A 14,947-nucleotide genomic window follows, 5' to 3' on the forward strand; every position below is an offset into this window, starting at 1 on the left:
AGCGACTTCACTTTCACTTTCATACATTGGAGAAGGAAATGGCAACCTACTCCAGTGTTCTTGCCTGAAGAATCCCAGGGACGGCGGAGCCTGGTGGGCTGCCGTCTATGGGGTCGCACAGAGTCAGACACAACTGAAGCGACTTAGCAGTAGCAGCAGCAGCAGAGCAGCTTTTAAGTCCTCCAATAAATCTAATACTTTCTGGTTACTGAATTTATACCCTCCATGAAACTAACACTTTTATTCTCTTCTTCTACATTACCTTCTTCTCTGTATTTCTTCAACAAAATAAAAACAAGTCCAAAATACTCTCTGTTTTACTATCTACAATGTAAAAAGTCTAGGGAGTCCTAACTAATGAATGCAATCCATCGTCCTATTTCCTGTACCAAACTCATGCTCACAGGTTGATACGATAAAGCAGATTTATTATATCTATTTTATCATATCAGATATGATACGATAATCATATCAGCTTTCTCCAGTTTTTTCCTTTCCTTGCTCTCAGAGCCAACAAGCTGAATATCCCCTAAGGCAGTGCTTCTTACCCCTAAAGCAGTGAAAGACAAAGGGTTTTTGTTTTGTTTTCCTTGATCTATCACAGACTGACACTTTTATAAAACAGAAAAAAAATAAATGAGTAGGTAAGTTAAATGTCAAAAGGACACACATACAAAGTATAAGCCCAAAAGATATCACTTTTGGATTTCACAGCAAAATGAGATTATAAAAGTCTCTAGAAAAGATTATTTCAATTTTTGAATTTATCCTGTCACAAACCAGAAGCAAAAAACACTTCGTGTGAAGACATCAACTTGAGGACCAGACTTTGAGGGGCTAACTGCCCCCAGGGCGTCTACATCCTGTCTTTTATCCTCAGTAATTTGCTGTCCATCCCAAGTTCTCCTCTAAAATTCCTCTGCAGTTACTACTGCTTCCTATAGTCCATTTGGGAATCTAGTCTCACTGGTTCCCCAGGTTAGTACGGCACAGACACAAGGCTTACTTTCTTCTGATAACTAATGAGAACACACTCTTATTTTGGTCTCTTCCCACTCCTCTGGCAGAGCGTTCTCTCCTCTCTCTCCTTCGCCTTTTGCCTTTCCTGGACCCTCGCCTGGTATTTCACACAGCTCCATCCTTGACAATTTGCCTTTCTTCCTTGACCACCAAAATCTTAGTAATTTTCCTGATTTCAACTATTATCTCTAAAAATCCAATTGCATCTAACTCGAGATAGAGTCAGCTTCTCTCACCCATTTCCTCCTCTCACATGGACACTGTTACTCAATTCATTATTCTTTCAACTCAAATATTTACCCGACATTCCTGCATAGCCAAGTTCTGCAGTAGACATAAGTTCAAGCAAAACAAAGCTTCTTCTCACAAGGTGCCCTATAGCATATGCTCAGGATTCAGACAGCACTAGTTTAAGCTCCACCATGAATAACTATGTGCTGGGTAGTCCCTCAAACATTCAGTTTCCCTGTCTGAAAACCTGATGTATATCATCATACCCACTTCATAGCACTGTTGTTAAAATTAAGCAAAATAATGGATGTAAAATGTCTGGCAGGCAGAAAACACTCAATAAATGTTATTGTTGTTGTCATTATTATTAAGATTAACTTATCCTGCGGTGACGTTTTACTCGTATTATACTACAAATAATTTTTTGAGAGTTGATGATCTGTCTTTAGACTGGATTTACAGCAATTCGTTAGTCACTTTTACTCACTGTTGCTATGGCAATATGAGATTCTAAACCATTAATAAGAGGGAAGAGTGTTGGAAAATGTCTCAGATATTTGCATTAAGTTGAATAAACTTGCAAGTTGGGAATATGGTAAGGTAAAAGACGATGCACACTAAAATGCCCTCAGTTTCCAGCACAGCCGCAACACTAGCTTTAGGATTCTGTCCAGTCACTTAATCTGTGTGTCAGTTTTCTCATCATAAAAACCAAAGTCCAAATGCATGATCTATATCCTTTTCATTTCTTAAATCTTTGAGATACAATTATTTTTAAACACAAATTATAGTGAAACACAATCTATAAATACCAGTTTTATCTCAAACAGACTTATGCAAAGACAAAAACATTGTCATGATGCTTTAAACAAACAAAAAGCAGCCTATAAATGTAAACCCTATAAATGATGTAAAATATTAAGTTTCAAAGAAATTACTGTTTTTTATGGGAAAAGGGGATACTTTATAAATTTTCTAATTTGGCACTTAGTTCATAAATATACTGCCATACAAATATAAAATCCAGGCTAAAATAGTCACTGATTAGAAACTACTATTTGTTTGGAACAGTCAATATTTCACCATTTAATATCAACAGTTAACCCTTAGCATACATATGCTATGCGCCTAAAACTAGGCTTAAGCACTTAGCATTTAGAGCTAATTTAATCCTCATACAGAAACCACTGAAGGAAATAGTATTTCCCGTAATTTAACAGATGAGAAAGCTGAGCATCCCAGGTTTGACCAATTTCCTTAAAATCACACTAGTGGGGAGTGGCAAGCTAGAACACAATACCAATCTGTGAGGCTCCTGAATTGAGTTAAACAGATCGAGTTATACAGCCCTCTCCCAAATAAGCTCCACATATATTAACAGACCCAGCTGTACAAAATAATGAAAGAATCTGTAAAAATGGGAAACTTTAAAAGACAAGACAAAAAATTACCTCCATGGAAAAGAGAGTGAATGTACTCAACAATAAAAAGAACCCACCTTCATGACCTATGACAGATCTGGAAGTGGTCTGAAAGCTAACAATGCCTGCCACATTGTCATTGGCCAAAATGTTCACTCTGACGGTGTCGGAACTGGGCAAAATTCTACTTCCACCTTCCGTGTACACCAAACTAACTACAATGATTTCATCATCCTCTGGCTCGGAGTCATCCAAAATGGTCAAAATGGCAACCTTTTTGGTTTCACCTGTAAAGAATTAATGGGATAAAACCTAAGTAAGAAAATCATCAACAGAGAATTCACAAAGGCCGAAAATAACTTCCTCCAAAAACTGGTAAGTTAAAATGTGTGGGTGCTTAGTTGCTCAGTCATATTGGACTTTCTGCAACCTCACAGACTGTAGCTTGCCAGACTCCTTCCTCTGTTCATGGCATTTCCCAGGCGAGAATACTGGAGTGGGTTGCCAATTTCTCCTCCAAGGACTCTTCCCCACCCAGGGATAGAACCTGTGTCTCCTGCATTGGCAGGTGGTTCTTTACCATCGTGCCAAGTCCTTTAAGTAAAAATACATGAGTGAATTATAACAGTTCAATATCTTAAACAACATTAGTGTCACTGTAAGCAAATGTACTGCAGCCATGAAATTATAAGATGCTTGCTCCTTGGAAGAAAAGTTATGACCAATCTAGACAGCATATTAAAAAGCAGAGGCATTACTTTGCCAACACAGGTCCCTCTTGTCAAAGCTATGGTTTTTCCAGCAGTCATGTATGGATGTGAGAATTGGACTATAAAGAAAGCTGAGCACCAAAGAATTGATGCTTTTGAACTGTGGTGTTGGAGAAGACTCTTGAGAGTCTCTTGGACTGCAAGGAGATCCAACCAGTCAAACCTAAAGGAAATCAGTCCTGAATATTCATTGGAAGGACTGATGCTGAAGCTGAAACTCCGATACTTTGGCCACTTGATGCAAAGAACTGACTCATTGGAAAAGACCCTGATGCTGGGAAAGATTGAAAGCTGGGGGAGAAGGGGACGACAGAGGATGAGATGGTTGGATGGCATCACCAACTCAATGGACATGAGTTTGAGTAAGCTCATGGTAAGTAAGTTGGTGTTGGACAGGGAAGCCTGGCGTGCTGCAGTCCATGGGGTCACAAAAAGTCAGAAACAACTGAGCGACTAAACTGATATGTTAGCCTGTATACCCTTTTCACTTATAAAGCACTGTAAAATTTCATTAACATGGACAGACTGTGGAAAGGACATTTTGAATTCGGAAAGTTAAAGGGTAGAATTATTTCAAGGAATCATGATTTTATTCCTGGTGTCTAGCCTAGAACTGTGACCTAGCTAGAGGAAGAGACTCTGAAGCAACTATTGTTTAGAAATAGCTCCTTCTAGAAAGGTGGATCTCAATCTCATCCTAGTGTTACTGTGAATGATTTTCAGATAACCAACCCAAAACTTCCCTGAAAGACTAAGGACCCTTAGGGAATAGTGGTCAAAATGTGAAACAGAAAAGGATGGTAAATTCTGAGGCAAAGAAGCCACCTAAATGGGATAAGTCTTAGGGGAGCCAGATGAGATGACAACATCAAATACTAGTTCCCAGGATGTGGACAATAAGGGAACGAGGCAGAAGAGGACTTCAAAGCGATGTGTGACAGAAGCAGAGCCAAGAATTTACTCTGCAATTTAGTCTAGGACCCCACTTGTAGACAGACCACTGAACACCCCCAAACCCATCACTGCTTCTGCTGTTCAGCCTACAGTGGTCCCCATCTAATTCACTGTTTTGAAAGAGGCTGAAAGGGTGAGAAAAAGCAGGACAAAGGAAAAAGTAGATGTGAATCCATGGTCTCCGTTTCATGACGCTGGTGTGCAAGTGCACACGTGTGCTCACGCATGTCTGACTCTTTGCGGTCCCATGGACTGTAGCCTGCCAGGCGCCTCTGTCCATGGAATTTTCCAGGCAAGAATACTGGAGTGGGTTGCCATTTCCTACTCTAGGGGATCTTCCCAACCCAGGGACTGAACCTGCATCTCTCTGTCTCCTGCACTGGCAGGCGGATTCCTTGCCACTTCCCACTTACCTGGGAATCCCCATGACCCTGGTATGTTTTATCAATTCAGTGTTAAGACTGCTTCAAGAGAATATGTATTATCTGAGAATACAGGTCAACTACAAAATATAGTCCATTTTGCATGATGCTAAAGTTACAACTCAAGGTTAATGCTAACTGTTGTAATGCTACTACATTACGTGATGAATTCTTCCTAGTTACCAAAGCCACTAAAACAGCTCATCTGAAATTTTCATCTCCACTCCCTCCTCAAATTTTCATTACTTTCCTTGAAATAGGGGAAAATGTTACCAATTGCTAACCTATGCACATACATACCTCCCACATCAAGTGTATCAGTATTCCATTGTTCCCAAAATCAATTACTAGGAAATAACCATTATAGAGGGCTTCCCTGATGGCTCAGCAGGTAATGAATCCATCTACAATGTAGGAGAAACCGGTTCGATTCCTAGGTCGGGAAGATATCCCCTGGAGAAGAAAATGGCAACCCACTCCAGTATCCCTGCCTGGAAAATTCCATAGACAGAGGAGCCTGGCAGTCTACAGCCCACAGGGTTGCAAAGAGTCAGACACGACTGAGTGACTAAGCACAAGCCCAACCATTATAGACAAGTTTTAAACTATCTTTAAAAGTTACTCTAAAATGTAATGCTTATTAGATGTTTCAAAAGTATAATCTATATGCATCATAACCCCTAATTACTGTTTCCAAAAAAAGTATATGCATTAAAGGATAAAATATGCAATGAATTGCTCTAAGATATGAAATTGCGAATAACATTTACTTCCTTCATTTTATTGTATAACCTGAAGCTTTTATGAGTATAATTACTTTCAATCAGAAAAAAAAAACTATGTTAAAAAGCCATATGGAATTTATAAGTGCCCAAATCATGAGTTAAATGATTTCAGTAAAGATATCTTTCTTTCATCCAAAGAAAACTATTTTAAATATATGAACGTTCAAAATTTTCAAATACATGGTGATTCAATCAACCCTGGAAAAGAATTGGTAAATCTGCACTAATCCTAATTATTGTCCAAGTTCTCTATAATTTCACTGTTCATGAAAATTTAAAATAGTGATCCCATTCAAGTCTAGGACCAGTATTACAAGCTCATCTCTGACTAGGTCACTACACTTAATATAACATGAATAAAGTCACCCAGTGAAGTGAAAGTCACTCAGTCGTGTGACTCTCTGCGATCCCATGGACTGTAGCCTGCCAGGCTCCTCTGTCCATGGAATGCTCCAGGCCAGAATACTGGAGTGGAGTGGGATCAAACCCAGGTCACCTGCTTGCAGGCGGATTCTTTACCATCCGAGCCACCAGGGAAGCCCAAGTTTATACTATTTATGCTGTTGCTATTGTTTAGTTGCTAAGTCATATCCAACTCTTTGTGACCCCATGAACTATAGCACACCAGTTCACCTTGTCCATGGGATTTCCCAGGCAAGAATACAGGAGTGGGTTGCCATTTCCTTCTCCAGGGGATCTTCCCAACCCAGGAACTGAACCTGTGTCTCCTGCATTGGCAGGCAGATTCTTTACCACTGAGCCACCAGGGAAGCCCTTATACTCTTTATACTTGTTATTTTCTTTGGAGGTTTATACTGATTTGTCAGTGCATATGAAAAGCTTCCCATTTCTTGGCTATCAATACTTTTTACTCACATGTTTAATTGTGGATACATGGCTCGTTCTTATAACTTCCTTTACAAAATTAAAACCGGCTTTAGATATGCTTCTACATTTCCTTAAAGGCTCTGCTATCACACATAAAAGGGATAAAATCCTCACATTCCCTCTTTTCTTTTTATTCAACTAAAAAGATACCACGCGTAGGGCACCATCAGCCCTCTATATGTCAGGTCAACCATTAACAAGCCAACTACGACTTTTTTCATTCACTTTTACATATTAGCAAGAATGTACATAGTAAGAATGCATATGAACACTATTCTAAAAGTGGACTATAATGACTTTCCCAGGGGGAACTGAAATCCATTGAGAACCATCACTCACCTTCAGCAAAAGTCAGAATGTCTCCAGCACCTATAAAATCTAAACCTTCAGTAGCTGTTCCACCAACGATGCGCCATTCGACTGTCACCTGACCTAAGCTGCCCCCTGTCCTGTGGATCGCCATCTCCACTGTGCTTTGAGGCTGCTCCTGAACTTCAACATATGAGCCATCTTCGGAGGTGCTGGGACTAATACTGTAGATCACAAACACTCCAAAGGCATCACCATTTAATGCTATGACAACGGCAGAAGTGTTTGGCTGTCCTATGGTTGGCTGGTTTTTAAAACTGGCTGTGATGTTCATGAGATGAACTTCGAGGAGAGAAATCAGGAAACTCTCATCCATCTCTGGGAAATCATCGGGAAGAATAGAAACGGTGAGATTTGCAAATTCATCGCCTTCCAGCATGATGGCCCACTGCCTCGCCACAGGCTCATAGTCACTACCGGCCACAGCCTGACCGCTAAAGAGAGATGCTACTCTGGTCACATTTTTCTTGTAGGTCCAGAAGTCTGAGTTGTTAGCGGTTGGGCTGGTCCATGACGTCATCCAAAAACACTGGGGGCCTTCAGAAGCACTGAGAAAGGAAAACGCTGAGCACGCGTGTTCTCTGAGGCACAAAGTGGCACAAGTATCCTGGGGCTCCCCCATCGCAGAGACGTTCACCCAAGTTCTCCAAAGTGGGTCAGGCACCCCTCGAATTGGCGATTCATAGTAGGACAGTAAGTCTTGACCCTCCTCAACTGCAAGAGCCACTACATCAATATCAGAAGTGCCGTAGAACAACAACAGCCGACCAAAGTGCCCTCCGCTAAAACGTGGAGTGACAAGATACAGGTTAGGCATTCAAAGCAATCTGTGCATTACACGCAGAGGCGAGAACGCCGACTGTGGCTTCCACTTTTTTTAAGTGGATAAGGTACTAGCACAGACACAACCATGCTTCTTAATTAGCTTTCTATGTCTCACTGAGTTTTCTCATGTAAGGAAACCTAGTTCATTTTCGTTCAGGTAATACTTATTTTTAACCCAGCTATGAAAATATCTTGCAAGATAACGCAAATCGTATCCATTCCAGAATTTTTGAGCAGAGTTAGAAAATGAATCTTCACTACTAACTTTCACTGAAAGTAACAATGAATGATACCGACATGGGTACATTTCCAAGAAATGTAAATGTTAATTACTTGCCACAAGGTTGCAAGACCACCTATTTTTCTATTTCTGAAGGAGCTCAGTGAACGGTATGCTGCTGCTAAGTCACTTCAGTCGTGTCCGACTCTGTGCGACCCCATAGACGGCAGCCCACCAGGCTCCCCCGTCCCTGGGATTCTCCAGGCAAGACCACTGGAGTGGGTTGCCGTTTCCTTCTCCAATGCATGAAAGTGAAAAGTGAAAGTGAAGTCGCTCAGTAGTGTCTGACTCTTAGCGACCCCATGGACTGCAGCTTACTAGGCTCCTCCATCCATGGGATTTTCCAGGCAAGAGCACTGGAGTGGGGTCCCATTGCCTTCTCCAAGTGAACGGTATGCTGCCTCACAAAAGAAAGGCAGGAGAAGATAAGAACCTGAAAATCAACTACTTCATATGGCATCTGATCCTCAATTTAGAAACCAGTTGTTTTAAGTTCTAATTCAAACAAATCACCAATTAAAGCAATAAATATCTGCGGTTAGAAAGCCAAATGATGTATAACCCATTTCACTAATAAAAGGTATGGGAAAAATAATGAGTACTTAATAGTGATATGCATAATTAACAGATTATAATAACCTGTAAAATATTTTACGTTATGTAAAAACTACCATAATTAAATTACTGGATTGTGCAAGAGATCCTTTTCCACCACCCCACAAGTCCCAAGCAGCCATCCCATATACCTTCTCCTGACAGTTATGTTAGCACAGGAACTTCTCTCCAGGGGCTCTTGAACACGAGAAACCGACTGAACAAAGGCTACTGTACCATAAGGATTATCATTGGCAGGAATAATAATATTTGCCACTCGATCTAACCCAACAGTACCTCCACCAGAGGCATCAGTTAGTTGCACTTGGATAACCTAAAAATACAGTGAAAACTTCCTTAACAGAATCCCGGTTCTGAAATTAGAATAAACATGATGCAAGAAAAAAAAATCAAAGATATCCATACAAGAACACAATATAGTGTAACACGAATGAACATAAAGAAACTCCTCCACTACATTTACAAACCCAACATGTAACAGAACAATCCTTCACCAACTTTAACACTAGAGCATGACTGCACATAAGAAATACAGGCTGTTTAAGTTCCTTAATATTCTGTTATACAATCGTGTGGATCAATTTTAAGATGCCTCTTTATGTTTACCACTTCAATAATATACTTGTAATCCCTATACACTTTTTTACGAAGGGAGAATATTGCATATGTGTTTTATGAATAGTTCATTTATTATGCTTTATTTCCCACATTCTCATAAGGGGAAATTCTCTGGTAAAATTTGAAGCAAAAATATATCATGATGTCACCTAAATTTAGAGGAAAGGAAAGAGAAATGTTTTATATGTATTAACTAATAACTAATATTTAAGAAGCGAGTAATGACACAATCAGCACTCAACTGAAATTTTATGGACTTCCGTTCTACAAAAATTTGACACTATTAAAGAATAAATGCTGTTAAATCTAATTTTATGAGCTCCAGGTTTTAATAATACTTGAATTTCATAAAATAAAATTATCTTCAGCCAATATATGTCAGTGATGAATCAACTTCCCCACTGAGACGCTATCTTTATTTGCCACTGCACTTCTTTATCATGAAAAATAAATATCAGGCAAATAAATCTCACATGGAATTTGTCACAGAGTAAATCCTAAAGAATAAATGAATGAGCAGAAAAATCAAAACCCACATATAATTAAGATCGACTGGCTCACACTCAAGCCAAGAGAGATTATGAATACAAACAAATTATGTGAAACAATATAGCAAACTTTCTGCCAGATTATATATTTTTAATCACTTAACCAAAACATAGAAAAATATAATTGTACAAAAAAAAATTTTATACTAGTAAACTAGTATGTGAACAAGTATGAAACCTATTTCTAAAATATTCTTGTTTTTGTTTTCTGTAAGGATCGCTTTCACACTACCAAATTGTGAAACATTCTCACAGAAAGAATTTATCGGACACCTCTATAAATGTCCCAACAACAGGCATCTGTTCTAATCACTATAAGACAAGATACGGTTTACAGTGTCATTCTAGACTAGCCATTCCTCTCACCTCTTCAATCTCCGGAACGTCGTCAGCCAGGACCTCTAACAACAAGGTTTGAATGGTTTCCCCAGGGGCAAAGGTCACATTACCTGAGACAACTCGCAGGTCGCCAGTAGCAAGCTGTCCATTAATAGTGGCAACCCACTGAACAGTAACATTGCCGAGTGTCCCAGAATTTCGAATTATTGGCAGGTTTACCTTCACTGAGTTAAACTCAGGTTCCTCTACAGTAAGTTTAGTAATCTGAAAACCTAAAGGGCAAAGCAGAGATAATTTCAAATACAAAGTAAAGCTAAGTCAACATAGAGCAAACCCACTGCCACCCTACAGCCAATAATTGCCCCCCACCCCCGAGCAATCTAAGAGGCTAAACTCCACAAAATCAGAGAAACATGCTATGATACAAATTGCTCAGGCCTGCCTGACAAATTTTCCAAATTATTTTTCATTATGATAGAACCAGAAATCATAAACTCAGATGCCCACAGAGGCCAGACATGTATCAGTCATGAGTGAAGTGGGTCCTATGACTTCTGGGGGTGAATGGCATGGTACAAGCCTGGCGGTTGGTATTTTGCTTCGAAGACTGATGCTATGCAAAAAGGGGGGCTTGATGTCACCATACCTTTTTTTACTATAAAGAAAGCTCAGAAATTCAGATTTTTGTACAAATTTCTATAAATCAGTTCTTTTAACAATTGGTCTAAGATTCACAAAATACATCCAGGAGCCAGATCTGACCTAAAATCCTAAAAGTGTATGATCTTTAGGTTTATGCTAAGAGGTTGATTTCTAACCACAGGTGGTGAACATACATAGATGTCCTTATATATCAGTAATAGCAGGTTAAAAGGAAACAAGATTAAATCAGTCTTGAGGCTCTAAAAATAAACAAATACAAATAAGTAAGAGACACGGACTCGTCTCATTACCGAATAATCCATAGGGATCATCAGAGGCCTCAATAATAATGATCGCCTCTGTTAACGCCCCGAGTTTCGCCCCTCCTGTTGTTTCATTCAACAGCTGCACAAGAAAAGATTCTTCCAGCTCAGGGTAGATGTCATTAATGATATATATTGGCACAGCTTTACTGGTTTCCCCTTCTAGTAAGACCACATCCGACGAAGCTATACTATAATCTTCACCTACAAAGACAAAAAGAAAAATGCTAAAACTTCTTCTAGGACATGATAATAAACTCCCCATATACTAGGGAAATACTATGACATATCACAATTCATGGCCATACTTCGCAAGACGTTTCTGAGGACAGGGATTGTGTTTATTTTAAACAGAAGATTTCACCTCTCTTGCAACAAAAAAATGGGTTTGATACAACACAATAATGAAAAACCATCCTGGCTATTCAAGTTCATTTTTAGAAATACATATACATAGTGTTCTACTTGCCATATACACATATAGATGACACAAATATACACAGACATATAGATATGGATATGCACATGAATCCTTCACTACCACAAGATGGCCTCTTATTTACAAAAATAAACCAATATGTATGGTACTTTCAAAATGAACAAAACAAGAATTCTGATCTCACTGGGGAGACCGATTACACTGCTGCACAGAGATGGGTACGTCAATATCATCAATCTTACAGCTGGGAAACAAGAATTTTTCTACAGAGTTGGATTAAAAGCTGCTAATGTATACCCCTATATGGATCACAGCCTTATCATGGTGAAGGGGTTTGCATAATGCAATGAAGCTATGAGCCATGCTGTGTAGGGCCACCCAAGACGGATGTGTCATAGCAAAGAGTTCTCACAAAATGTTGTCCACTGGAGTAGAAAATGGAAAATTACTCTAGTACTCTTGCCTCGAAAACCCCACAGACAGTATGAAAAGGAAAAAAGATATGACACCAGAAGATGAACCCTAGAGGTCAGAAGGTGTCCTATATGCTCCTGGGGAAGAGACAAGGACAATTACTAATAGCTCCAATAAGAATGAAGTGGCTGGGCCACAGCGGGAACTTCTTTCCCGACACTTAGCTATGGATGTATCTGGTGGTGAAAGTCAAGTCTGATGCTCTAAAGAACAATATTGCATAGGAACCTGGAACGTTAGGTCCATGAACCAAGGTAAATCGGACATGGTCAAGCAGGAGATGGCAAGATTGAATATTAACAACTTAGGAATCAGTGAACTAAAATGGATGGGAATGGGCGGATTTAATTCAGATGACTATTATACCTACTACTGTGGGCAAGAAAACACTTAAGAAGAAATGGAGTAGCCCTCATAATTGGCAGAATAGTTCAAAATGCAGTACTTGGGTGCAATCTCAAAGATGATGGAACGATCTCGGTTTGTTTCCAAGAAAAACCATTCAATATCACAGTAATCAAGTCTCTGCCCCAACCACTGAAGTCAAAGAAGCCAAAGTTGAATGGTTCTATGAAGACCTACAACACCAAGAACCTAGAACTCACACCAAAAAAGATGTCCTTTTCATCACAGGGGATTGAAATGTCAAAGTAGGAAATCAAGAGACACCCAGAGTAAGCAGCAGGTTTGGCCTTGGAGCAGAAAATGAAGCCGGGCAAACACTAACGGAGTTTTGTCAAGAGAATATGCTGGTCATAGCAAACATCTTTTTCCAACAACAAAAGAGATGAATTTACACATAAACATCACCAGATGGTCAATATGAAATCAGACTGACTATGTTCTTTGCCAAAAATGGAGGAGCTCTGTCAGTCAGCAAAAACAAGACCTGGAGCTGACTGTGGCTCAGACCATGAGCTCCTCATTGCAAAATTCAGGCTTACGAAGAAAGTAAGGAAAATTACTAGACTATTCATGTATGACCTAAATCAAATTCCTTACAATTATACCATGGAAGTGACAAATAGATTCAAGGGTCTAGATCTGATAGACAGAGTGCCTGAAGAACTATGGACAGAGGTTCAACACATTATACAGGAGATGATGGCCAAACCCCAAAGAAAAAGAAATGCAAGAAGCCAAAGTGGTTGTCTGAGGAGGCTTTTCAAATAGCTGAGAAAAGAAAAGAAGTGAAAGACAAGGGAGAAAGGAAAAGATACATCCAACTGAATGTAGAGTTCCAGAGAATAGCAAGGAGAGATAGGAAGATCATCTTAAAAAAACAGTGCAAAGAAGTAGAGGAAAACAATAAAATGGGAAAGACTAGAGATCTCTTCAAGAAAACTGGAGATATCAAGGGAACATTTCATGCAAGGATGGACACAATAAAGGACTGAAACAGTAAGGACCTAATAGAACCAAATGAGATTAGGAAGAGGTGGCAATAATACAAAAAAGAACGATAGAATAAAGGTCTTAATGACCTGGATAAGCAGGATGGTGTGGTCACTCACCTACAGCTAGATATCCTGGTGTGTACGTCAAGAGGGCCTTAGCAAGAATCACTATGAACAAAGCTAGTGGATGTGACAGAATTCCAGCTGAGCTATTTCAAATCCTAAAAGATGATCCTATGAAAGTGCTGTACTGAATATGGCAGCAAATTTAGAAAACAGCAGTGGTCACAGAACTAGAAAAGATCTAGTTTTCATTCCAAATCAAAAAAAAACAGCAAAGCAAAAGAATGTTCAGACTACCATACAATTGCCCTCATTTCACATGCTAGCAAGGTAATGCTCAAAATCCTTCAAACCAGGCTTCAGCAGTTCATGAACCAAGAACTTCCAGATGTAAAAGCTAAGTTCAAAGAGGCAGAGGAAATAGAGATCAAATTGCCAACATCCATTGGATCACAGAAAAAGCAAGGGAAGTCCAGAAAAACATCTACTTCTGCTTCATTGACTACGCTAAAGCCATTGACTGTGTGGATCACAACAAACTGTGGAAAAATCTTTAAGAGATGGGAATACCAGACCACCTTACCTGCTTCCTGAAAAATCTGCATGTGGGTCAAGAAGCAACAGTTAGAATGGAACAGGAACAATGGACTGGTTCAAAATTGGGAAAGGAGTATGACAAGGCTGCATGTTGTCATCTTTCTTATTTAAATTCTAAGCAGAGTGCCATTAATTCATGCAAAATGCCAGGCTGGATGAATCACAAGCTGGAATCAAGACTGCCAGGAGTAATATCAATAACCTCAGAAATGCAGATGATACCACTTTAATGGCAGAAAGTGAAGAGGAACTAAAGAGTCTCTTGATGAGGGTGAAAGAAGACAATGAAAAAGCTGGCTTAAAATTCAACACTCAAAAAACTAATATCATGGTATCTGGTCCTGTCACTTCATGGCAAATAAATGGGCAAACAATGGAAACAGTGACAGACTTTATTTTCTTGGGCTCCAAAATCACTGCAGACAGTGACTGCAGCCATGAAATTAAAAGACACTTGCTCCCTAGAAGAAAAGGTATGACAAACCTAGACAATATATTAAAAACTAGAGACATCACTTTGCCAACCAAAGTCCATATAGTCAAATCTATGGTTTTTCCAGTAGTCATGTATGGATGTGAGATTTGGACCATAAAGAAAGATGAGCACCGAAGAATTGATGCTTTTGAACTGTGATGTTGGAAAAGACTCTTGACAGTCCCTTGGACAGCAAGGTGATCAAACCAGTCAATCCTAACGGAAATCAGTCCTGAACATTCACTGAATGGATGATGCTGAAGCTGAAGCTCCAATACTTTGGCCACCTGATGTGAAGAGTTGACTCACTAAAAATGACCCTGTTGCTGGAAAAGATTGAGGGCAAGAGAAGAAGGGGATGACAGAGGATGAGATGGCTGGATGGCATCAGTGACTCAATGGATATGAATTTGAGCAAACTCCTGGAGATAATAAAAGACAGGGAACCTGGC

General features: G+C 39.5%; 1 protein-coding gene across 5 annotated transcripts in view; it reads right to left on the minus strand.

Moving 5' to 3' along the window:
- ADGRV1 (adhesion G protein-coupled receptor V1) overlaps positions 1 to 14,947 on the minus strand; it is a 543,743-nt gene that overhangs the window by 418,745 nt on the left and 110,051 nt on the right. For all 5 annotated transcript variants that reach the window (XM_044947303.2, XM_025292226.3, XM_044947302.2 and 2 more), the window contains 5 exons: positions 11,039 to 11,254; positions 10,113 to 10,357; positions 8,712 to 8,893; positions 6,831 to 7,642; positions 2,750 to 2,959 (listed from right to left, as the gene is read on the minus strand). In XM_044947303.2, the coding sequence (XP_044803238.2) occupies positions 2,750 to 2,959; positions 6,831 to 7,642; positions 8,712 to 8,893; positions 10,113 to 10,357; positions 11,039 to 11,254 (1,665 nt within the window). The remainder of the gene's footprint in view (positions 1 to 2,749; positions 2,960 to 6,830; positions 7,643 to 8,711; positions 8,894 to 10,112; positions 10,358 to 11,038; positions 11,255 to 14,947) is intronic.

The sequence above is a fragment of the Bubalus bubalis genome, chromosome 9, assembly GCF_019923935.1.
Source record: "Bubalus bubalis isolate 160015118507 breed Murrah chromosome 9, NDDB_SH_1, whole genome shotgun sequence".
Classification (NCBI taxonomy): domain Eukaryota; kingdom Metazoa; phylum Chordata; class Mammalia; order Artiodactyla; family Bovidae; genus Bubalus; species Bubalus bubalis.